Genomic DNA, 11,060 nt, shown 5'->3' with positions numbered 1-11,060 from the left:
TGAAAATTTTAAACACATCTGAATTTAGAATATTATTTAGTCAAAATTTGTCACTCTAATAACTCCTAACAACCATGTCAGTACATTGGCTACAGTTAATAGATTTGATATAATATATGGGGAATTCTCAAGGTCCTCGAGGAACATATCTACTCCATAGAATTAGGACAACCATGTATTTCATCTAAGGCCAGCAGCATCCAGCAACAAAACAAAGTTAGAACTACAAGATTTAGAGTACAATATACAGATCATCCCCAAAAGACTAAAGCCCTGCAGTCCACTCCTGCCATATTTGAGAAGCTTGTAACACCACCAATGTTTGAGAACTACTGTCATAAAATCCAGTTGGTAATCAATGCAATTGAGATGAATGGCATCTGCCTAACATTTAATATTTAATAACTACTGAGGCATATAAACTACAATCATTTAAAGCAGCAGAAATACAGATTAATAAATTAAAATTAGCAATAAATTTACATATAACAGGAAAAAACAAAAGGAATATTACAAAAGCAAAACTTTTACTGTTTTACAGACCAAGTAAACCCAAGATCACCGACAAATCTCTCAATTTGATTCTATAATGTACTAGAGATGATGTAACTTAAGCTATTGGTGATAGTAGAGACAAGCCCAGGCCCTACTTGAAAGTGATTTGGGGTGGTATACTATTATTTGTACGGATGCCTTCATATTTATCAAACTAATTTCAATGATTTCCAATCCAGAATAACTTCTCAAAAAATAATTTGTCCAAAATAGGTTGATATTGAGTTGGCATATTAATAGAGAAATTAAATTGACTTTTGAAACTTTGATTAAATATTGGGTTTATACATGAAACCTACATGATCATATACAAGTTAGTTTAGGGTTCAAGTGGTAGCCTAGTCGTAATGACTTTTTATTTTTTTTACTAGTCGTAATGTCATCCTTTGTGGTGTCCTATATCTGTGGTTCAAACCCCTCCTCTCCCTCCCCCACTTTCTACCCATCTCCAAAAAAAAAAAAAAAAAATATATATATATATATATATATATATATATATATATATTCAAGTTGAGTTCAATAATCCATCTAGGCCCACCAATAAGCTCTTAGCTCAATAGCACTTCTCCCACAATAATGGGATGGGGGAGGTGAGTTTAAAACCCCAAGTGTGTAACTTACCAATATATATAACAAGTATCAACAACAAATCCACACAGCCCATTTAATGAAAACCTATATCCACAAACCCAAAACCACCAAAATTGCCCAAATCCCACGGCCCGATGTGATTACACAACTATATTGTGGTTGGAGAGGCAATATCTGCTTCGGAAACCTAAGTTAAGGCAAAGTCCAAGAATAAGCATCCACGGTACTTACATATATACGATGAATTTTGTTAAAAGGCTAAAGAATTACAAATAAAGAATTATGTAACCACTCTAAAAATATTGGAATGGAATCCCTATTCATAAGACTCCATGCACAAGACCAAGCAAATAAGGTACTAGAATAAGTTGCCAACAACTGAGTCCTCGTACTTTCTGTATCTTCAAATGCATTCCATCCATATGGTCCACATCAAACATAATGGAATAATATTCCAAATATCCGACAAATGCATACCCACCCAATTCCTCCAACCAAACATTAGGTCAAATACCATTGCCGGTAAAACACAGTGGATCCCAGAAGGACCTAAAAGCAAGACTCCACGAATCAAAAACAATATTGCAATGCAACAAAAGATCTACCGTCTCCCCACTACAATGACACATGGGACACCAATTTACTGTCAAATAAAGCCCTAATAATGAGATGAGATTATCATAAGTGAGAATCTTTCCCCATGATACCATCCAAATGAAAAAGGTGACCCTTTGTGACACCCTAACACCCCTAATACCTTTCCAAGGGAAGGGCACTCCAATTAAGCCCCTTTGAGCATTATAAAACAAGCAAACATCAAAATCCTCACTCTTTTTTAGCCTCCACCGCACTCAATTGCCACCTCCTCTATTGGGGATATGTGAATCTAGAATATAAAGAAAAGAGGTGAATTCCCTACTCTTACTTAGCCTACAATGCACTCAATCGCCACCTTTACTATTAGGGATATGGGAATCTAGAACATGGAGAAACAAGGCCATCATGTCTAGGTTATTATATTTTAATTTATCTTTTATTTGGTTATTCTAGAGTCGGGTAAAATTCTGCAATTGTTGGGTATCAACCATAGTTATAGGCCTGGGGCATTCTTTTATTATTAAGTATTGTCTTATTTAGTTTAAGTCTTTATGTGTGGGCTTTAGTTCATTTCAATTAAAGTGTGGTTTAGAAGTCAAAATAGAAGTCCTAGTTCTATTAGGAGAAGTTAAGATTTATGATCTATATAAGTCTCCTATTGTACTCAAACAAGGAGAGGTTAATCAATAAAATATTGAGTGTTTTGAATATTGAGGCCGTTGGCCTCATTGTGTTTTTCCTCATCTCTTTCCTGTGGTACAGTTCACCTGCACTGCTCGTGTGTACTGTTCATGTGCATTGTTTTTTTTTTTTATAAGTAAGAATGTATATATACGAAGGTTACTCTATGCCTGAAAAACACATAGCAACCCAAAAATACAAGAAAAAGAAAACAAAGAGAAACAAGAGAGAAAACCAAACAACAGAGAAATTACAAAAAGAGAAGGGAACAAAAAAAAGAAGGGAGGGAATCACTAGACGTGAATCCCCACGCCCGAGACCAATCAAAAAGAGTTCCACAAAAAGAAGCAAGCAACTGATCCCTAGAGCTATCCAAATCCTCAAAAGTCCTCCGGTTCCACTCCTTCCAAATACACCAAAGGATGCACAACGGGACTAAATTCCAGATCTGAGATGAATGTTTCCCCAACCAATTCCACCATCCAAAAAGAAAGTCTGGAACCGAACTAGGCATAAGCCAAGCAAAGCCAAAAGTTATAAAAACAAAGCTCCATAACCGATAGGCCACCTCACAATGAAGAAGAAGGTGATCTACCGTCTCTCCACCATGACGGCACATAATGCACCAATCCACAAAAACCAATCTCCTCAATCTCAGATTGTCTCCCGTTAGGATCTTATTCCAAGCTACACACCAAACAAAAAAAGAAACTCGCCTAGGGGCCTTAACTCTCCAAATAACTTTCCAAGGAAAGATAGTTGAAGGAGAATTTCTTAATTTGTAATAGTACGACCGGATGTCAAAAGCCCCATTACGCTTCAATTTCCAGCTCATCCGGTCACCAACATCCATAGGAGGGATTATAGCACCCAACATACGAAGAAACCGCAGCCCTTCATCCATCTCCCAATCATTAAAAAATCTACTAAACCGAACATTCCAAGATCTTCTATCCTCCGCCCCCTGCCTATGCAAAGAAGCTTCAACAGAAGCTTCCTTATCAATGGCAATGCCATACAGCCTAGGAAAAGCCAACTGAAAAGGTTGATCCCCATACCACCCATCCTGCCAAAACCTCACCCTATTCCCCAACCCAACCACAAGCGGCAATTTTCTTGAAATCCTCCCAACCCATACGGAAGCTTCTCCACAAACCACACCCATGAGCTCCCCTACCCAGCTTTGAGGTCCATCCCCCCCAATCTTCCCCATATTTTGAAGCTACTACCCGCCTCCATAAACGACCCTCTTCCTTACCAAACCGCCACAACCATTTCCCCAATAAAGCCTTATTAAAGGTAGTGAGTTTCCTTATCCCTAAGCCACCATTGGCTATAGGCGCACAAACTTTGTCCCACCCTACCAAATGAATCTTGCTATCTCCCCACAGGAAATCCCTTTGCATCTTTTCAATTTTATTAGCCACATGAGTAGGAATTGAGAACAACGATAGAAAGTAAGTCGAAAGACTAGAAAGCGTACTCTTGAGTAACATCAAACGACCCCCCTTAGACAAGTACAACTTCTTCCATCCAGATAATTTCCGGTTAATACTTTCCAAAATTGTGTTCCAAATTGAAGGGGAGTTGTGAGGAGCCCCCAGCGGCATGCCAAGATACGACATAGGTAAAGATCCAACTCTGCAGCCCAATATATCCGCCAGAGCATGCACATCACCAACCTCCCCTATAGGAACCATTTCGCTCTTATGCACATTGACCTTCAAACCTGTTACCGCCTAAAAACTAAGGAGCAACAACCGAATATGAAGAATTTGCTCCACATTTGCATCACAAAAGAGGATAGTATCATCTGCAAATAATAGATGTGAAACACGTTCCCCACCATCCCTCCTACCCTCAAAATTAAAACCACGGATCAAGCCAGCTCCCTCCATTCTTCTCAACATCCTACTAAGCACCTCCATCAAGATCAAAAATAGCATAGGAGATAGCGGATCTCCTTGTCTTAAACCCCTTGAGCTACCAAAGAAATCAGCTGGGGACCCATTAATCAAAACAGAGAACTGAATTGTGGATATACAAGAACGGATCCACTTACACCACTTCACTCCAAAACCCATCATGTTCAGCAGATACAACAAAGCCTCCCAATTCACATGATCGTAGGCTTTCTCCATATCGAGCTTACAGATGACTCCAGGGACCCTACTCTTCCCACGACTATTCACACACTCATTCGCAATGAGAACCAAATCAAGGATTTGTCTTCCACCCAGAAAGCTATTTTGATTCTTAGAAATCAATTGATCTAAAACCACTCTCAAGCGATTAGCCAAGACCTTAGCCAGGATTTTATACACACTCCCCACCAAACTAATAGGACGAAAATCTCTAATGTTGGAAGCACCATTCCTTTTAGGAATTAAAGCAATGAAAGTCGCATTAAGGGATTTTTCAAACTTGCAATGATGGAAAAACTCTTCAAAGACCGCTAAGACATCTTTCTCCACTACCTTCCAGCAGTGGTGATAGAACGTCATAGTAAACCCATCCGGACCTGGAGCTTTGTCCCCTTCCAGATCCCTAACAACTTGAAGAATCTCCTCTCTCTCAAACTTCCTTTCAAGCCAAACCCTTTCCCTGTTCTCAATGCGATCAAACTCCAAACCCTCCACAAAAGGCCTCCACTCCTCAGACTCCTTGTACAAATTTTTATAAAATTGTACAGCTTGAAAAGTTACCTCGGAGGCCTCTTCAAAGACCACCCCATCCACCTCCAAGGTCCTTAGATGATTAGAACGTCTATGGGAGTAAGCCATTTTGTGAAAAAACTTGGTGTTATTATCCCCCTCCTTGATACATAACATCCTAGATTTTTGTCTCCAAGAAATTTCTTCTAATGAAAGAAGATGCTCCACCTGGGATCTCAAACCAGCCCTATGAACAATCTCCCCATCAGAGAGACCTACATCCCCCTCCTTGGTGTCTAGGGTTATCAACTCCTCCAGTAATTGCTTCTTTTGACGCGCTACATTACCAAACTCTCGACGATTCCATTGCACAATGTCCTCTTTCAGAGCCTTTAATTTTTTCGCCAGCACAAAACTAGGAGTACCTACGAAGGAATGTCGATTCCACCAGGTTTGAACTCTATCCACAAATCCCTCCGACTTCAACCACATATTTTCAAATCTGAAAGGACTCTTCCCCCTTGCCATTCCCCTGCCTCCAAGAGAATTGGACTGTGGTATGAGACAGTACGGGGTAAGATCCTTTGAGTAACATCTGGGAAATGATCCTCCCAATCGGGAGTGACCAAAGCTCTATCAATCCTAGACATCATTGGTTGATTAGAACCATTGGACCAAGTAAAGCTACCTCCTTCCAAAGGCAAGTCAACCAAGTTGAGATCCTCAACAAATTCAGAAAATTTTTCCATAGCCGTAGACAAACGAGTCTCTCCCCTACGCTCGCTAGGGAAGCGAACTATATTAAAGTCCCCAAAGCAGCACCACGGAATCCTCCAACACTGCTGAACTCCCACTAGCTCATCCCACACGAGACCCCTCTCAACATTCTCATTTAGGCCATAAACGCCTGAGCAAGCCCAAATAAACCCATCCCCCACCCCTTTCCACTTTACCGACACTGAGAATAAACCAACCATAACCTCCACCTTATCCAAAACCCTTTTGTCCCACATAAGCAAAATACCACCAGCCGTCCGATCAGCCTCCAAGACAGCCCAGTCCACATATGGGCAGCCCCACAAACTACAAACCAGCTGTCTATTCATACTAGCAATCTTTGTCTCTTGTAAACAGACAACATCACACTTCCAATCCCGCAACAAGTTCTTCACCACAAGACGTTTCCGAGGATCATTTAAACCTCTAACATTCCACGAAATCATTTTTATCTTCATGTGCATTGTTCACAGACCCATTAAAATCATGTTGACCTTAAGGAACTTAGAGAATCCGATAAATGGGTAACTGTGAACATCACGGGAGATATCACTCAACTTCTCATTCTTGCTTCCCTTGGAAGGGGATTTGGAAAGTCGAGGTTCCTGAGAGGGTGGCTTTCTTCTTGTGGACCGCTGCCCATGGTCAGATATTCCTACCTTGGATAATTTGATACTCCGGGGCCTCCCTTTGGTGAATAGGTGCTGTATGTGCTGCGGATTGGCAGAATCTGTGGACCATCTTCTCATCCATTGTCCTGTAGCTTATTCTTTGTGGGTGCATATGTTGCAAGCTTTTGGGATCCAATGGGTCATGTTAGGTTCAGTGGAGTGTTTGGTGGCCTGTTGGAATAATTGGTTGGGGAAATTTTCTTCGGACATTTGGAATATGGTTCCTGGCTGCTTGATGTGGGTTGTTTGGTTGGAAAGAAACCGGCGATCTTTTAAGGATCTGAAGAGAACGCTTGAACAATTACAAGCTCTCAGCCGAAATACTCTTTTTGATTGGGCTAGGTGCTGGGGTTCTTCAAATTGTTCTTCTGTTTTGGAGTTTCTTTCCTCCCTTAGAAGTGCCCCTTAAGCTGCCCTCCCTTTCTTCTTTTTTGTTGTTTTTGTCTTTGTTTTTTGTGTTCACCATCATGAACACCTATATTTGTAGTTTTTGTTCTTTCATGATGAATATAAGCCTTATTACTTATCAAAAAAGAAAGGAGTCCTAGTACTAGTGGGAGTCCATATACTAATATTGTAGTGGATTGAACCTAGGACCTCCGCATTTATGTCACACCCCAGACCAATGAGCCTAACATCCGATTGGGTCCATGGGGGTTTACTTCTTAAGTGTATATATCCTTTAAATTATTCAAATTCTAATGGCAGCTTATATATATATATATATAACCAGTATGCTTGTATCAAACAAAACAGTTAAAAAGGTCATATAATATCTGTCTATTTAGCATTCGCCAGCAGGCAGGGCCCCTTTTCTTTCTCCAAGTGCAGTAGCTTATCCCAAATTTTTTGATAAGTAGTAGCTTATCCCAAATTAGGGGATATGTCATCTAATCTTATAAAATACACAATCTACGTTATGCTGATTCCAAGTGGTTGGAATTAAAGCTTGAGTTTATCATCAAAATTACATTTAAGTATGATTATATGGCAGCAAAATATGAACAATATAAATTTATTCACTCAAAACCTTATAATTTGAATTAATAAAATCACCTGTGCTGATTCATATATCAATCTCATAAGTGCTAAAGTAGCAAAACTAATTCAGCAAAGGCACAGTAAAATTATTTCAGATTTAATATTTCCATCTGATTTCAATGTTCTCATGTCACCTGGAATGTATTCTAGACTCTAAATGTAAAGAAAAATCAAGGAATACAAAATTATTCTATATCCTTGAAATCCTAGCAACAAATAATAGAGCCACATGATCAAATTTAAAAGAAATCTGATATCAGCAAAGAAAGAATACCTTATCATTCCGAATGCAAAACAGTACCATTCTGTTTCTGTAAATCGCCTTCTAAGTTCCAGCCTCTAAATAAGAAAAAACTAATAAGCTCCCGATCCAGTAAAACACATATAAGAGAGAAGAAGACATTCCATTGTAGACACATATTACCTCTCTGATGCTTCTTTCCTCAGTTCTTCTAAATGATTTTCAATTTCAGTACATGCAGCTTGAATTTCTATATTTTTATGACAGAGCTCCTTCCATTGTGTGGACAATGCAGTAAGCTCATATGCAGTATTGTGCTGATGATTCAAAGAAGTAAGCAAATTAATCAGATCAAAATGCAGCACAGTATTGAACTACAATATGGAATGGGACACGAGAAAGTTGAATTACCTGATGATATTTCCTTTCACGGTTCACTGTTTCACTCTTTTCATTCTGTTCCTGAACTAATTTTTGCATTCTGAACAATGATAATGAAAGTGAAAAATAAGAACTCGCAAAACATGAAATATCAAGGGAACATCAATCATCTCACATAAAGCTAACAGTGCTGGCACTTAAATTGAAATTTGAAAGATGCACTATTTCCTTAAGCAATATATCCTAAACTACAAGTTTAAGTAAGTCATGAAAGACAGAATTGAAGCTTGTAATCAACTTAAGGTGCATCGCCAGAGTGCCAGAGCTGAGGCATACTATTTAGATAAAGGTGCATAACCTAAGAAGAAAGGGGGAAACTACCATAAGCCTCAGTTCCCCAACATGCTTAAGGTTGGCAAATAGGCACACTTGAGAAATTAGGAAAATGCATTAAGGTGTTCACGATGATCCAAGGGCATGTGTCTGGCTACAGGGGTCCAACTCAGCTAAAGCATGGTTAGATGAAGTAAGAAACTACCACAAGCATAAGCAGAACAATTCAAAAACATCCAGTAGCACAATTTTAATAATCTGGCATAGAATACCAAGTGTTTGAGCTACCATATGATATCTGAGAGATTGAGAGAATAAATTAACATAAGCAATTAAACAAGGGTCCTTAAGCAGAAGAATTGATTTCTATGATGAGAGCAAATGATCATTTCACCACATGTTGAATCTTTTTTTTTTTTAATTGGTAATTACACACACACCCAATAGGCTTTGAATCCACAACCTCATTTAAGCTAAAACTCATTTGCGCACTACATACGTAATTTTACAAACAAACCTTGATAGGTATGCCTCCAATCGTTGGATAAACTGCTTCCAGACATCAGGACCATATTTCACCATCAGGTCCAAATTCTCAAGACTGCAAAACAACCAATCATTTCAAAGTAAGTACAAGATATCAAATCTGCACTAAAAACAAGTTCAAAACGCAGGCAACTGTTTTATCATCTGGGTATTGCCGTTTTTTCTAGTCTTAATAATGAAATTTATGATACATCACATGACATCATGAATTAAGGATTACAAAAAAATAACAAGTATTTCTGCTTCAAAAGCAAGTAGAATCCAATGTAACTGAATCTTAATATTTTCAAGAATAATCAAAGTAATTTTGAACCCTAACGTCTCCGTTGGAAACACCAGGAGGTGCTCGTCAAGCTAATAAAACCTATTGTTTTATCATCTGGGCATTGCGCCTTTTTCTATTCTTAGTAAAGAAATTTATGATACATCAAATGACATCATGAATTAACTATTTCAATAAAATAACAACTGTTTGTGCTACAAAAGCAATTACAATCCAATGCAGCTGAATCATAAGATTTTCAAGAATAATCAAAGTAATTTTGAATCCTAAACGTATCCATTGGAAACACCAGGAGGTGCCAGTCGAGCTAATAAAAACACTATTGATTGCGAGTATACATGACCTGATCATTTGATACTGAAGCAAGCATTGAGCTCTGTGAAGTGTATGATTCCAAGCAGATTCATCATTCCATTTGTTCGAAGGCGGCGGTTCCAAATTATACCGTGACCTATCGAGAGCCACCGGAGGCTTCCCGGCTCTCACACGCTCATACTCTCTTGCAATCATCGGGTGATTCTGAAAATCCAAAACAATGACAAAATCTCCATATCAGATCAAACAATGAGAGAGAGAGAGAGAGAGAAAAGCTTAGGTTAGGGTTAGGGTTTAGGGTTTAACCTTGAAATTGACATTGGGAAGAGGAGGAAGGTCGTTGAGAAAGTCGGCGGGTTTCTTGGAGCTACGACGCATCTCATCCTCGACCAAACGGTCAACCTCTTGCTTCACTCTGGCGTCGGCGTAGTCATCGTCGATGTACGGCAAGGCGTCGATGACTTCGGCGCTGGACAGTCCGGGCCACGTGGGACCAGCCGGAGGAGGAGCTTCTAGCATTAGGATATCGCCATTGCTCTCCGCCATTGTTGAACACCGATGAAGCTTCTCCGATTGACGAGCAAAGGGAGCTTTCTATTTCTACACGCAGAAGAGAAGAGTGAGGCAGCAGCAGCAGCAGCAGCTCTTCCAGAATGCACTGCAGACCGTTCTTTTCTTTTCTCCTGAGAGGGATACACAATTTTGTGAATATGTCATGGTTTTGAGGGTATAGTTGTAATTTCACGGCTTAGCACAGCCCAACACCACACCCTGGAGCCAACACCACACAGACTCTCTTGTTTAATTTTTGGAGCCCGACCCGATTTTCACAGCTTAGTGTTTTGTTTGTTTTCTTGTTTTTTTGGCAAAAGAGGATTTGAGGTAATTTCGAGGATAGTGTTTAGAGCTGTTTGATGGCGTTGTTTTAGTATCGTTGTTTGTATTTTTTGAAAATACATGTAAGTGAAAAAGTATAAAAATATGTGTAATATTGTTTAAACACATGTACCAAACGACCCCTTAATTTTAAGCCGATTTAGAGCTATTGGAGAAATTGTCTATATATATATATATTTTTTTTTTATCACATCTATATATAATTTTAGTTATATAATTTTTAAAATGAATAATGTAACTTATTTAAATAATACACGTTAATAGCCATAAAAACCAATTTAGAGTTATATTTTGTCTTTTTAAATAACTTTGGGCTCAATTCATTCTTCACTCACTGTCTACTAATAGAAAAGAATCATCCTTACCCAAAATATGTCAATTTTTTTATTATAGGAAAATGGTGTTCCAATTTTTTGCTAAACTATTCTCCTCTCCATTTACGAGACACCCCCAAAATCTTTATCCATATATATAAAACCGAAACCTCTGAAATTCTT

General features: G+C 38.8%; 2 protein-coding genes across 3 annotated transcripts; both read right to left on the bottom strand.

The window, feature by feature from the left end:
• On the bottom strand, positions 1–10,378 carry LOC142631004 (pre-mRNA-splicing factor SPF27 homolog). 2 transcript variants are annotated; one of them, XM_075805059.1, is made up of 7 exons: positions 9,973–10,378; positions 9,695–9,870; positions 9,040–9,123; positions 8,220–8,289; positions 7,992–8,125; positions 7,842–7,906; positions 1–332 (listed from the first exon to the last, which is right to left on the bottom strand). In XM_075805059.1, the coding sequence occupies exons 1-6, from the start codon at positions 10,210–10,212 to the stop codon at positions 7,846–7,848; spliced, it is 765 nt and encodes a 254-aa protein (XP_075661174.1). In that variant the 5' UTR covers positions 10,213–10,378; the 3' UTR covers positions 1–332; positions 7,842–7,845. The 2 variants fall into 2 exon arrangements, with proteins under 2 accessions (XP_075661174.1, XP_075661175.1); XM_075805060.1 differs by having other exon boundaries at positions 1–329.
• Positions 5,561–6,319, bottom strand: LOC142632662 (uncharacterized). The gene has a single exon (XM_075807029.1). It carries the CDS (start codon positions 6,317–6,319, stop codon positions 5,561–5,563), a length of 759 nt encoding a protein of 252 aa, XP_075663144.1.
• Positions 10,379–11,060: the final 682 nt, after the last annotated feature.

The sequence above is a fragment of the Castanea sativa genome, chromosome 4 (assembly GCF_040712315.1).
Source record: "Castanea sativa cultivar Marrone di Chiusa Pesio chromosome 4, ASM4071231v1".
Classification (NCBI taxonomy): domain Eukaryota; kingdom Viridiplantae; phylum Streptophyta; class Magnoliopsida; order Fagales; family Fagaceae; genus Castanea; species Castanea sativa.
This window is presented reverse-complemented; position numbering and strand designations above follow the sequence as displayed.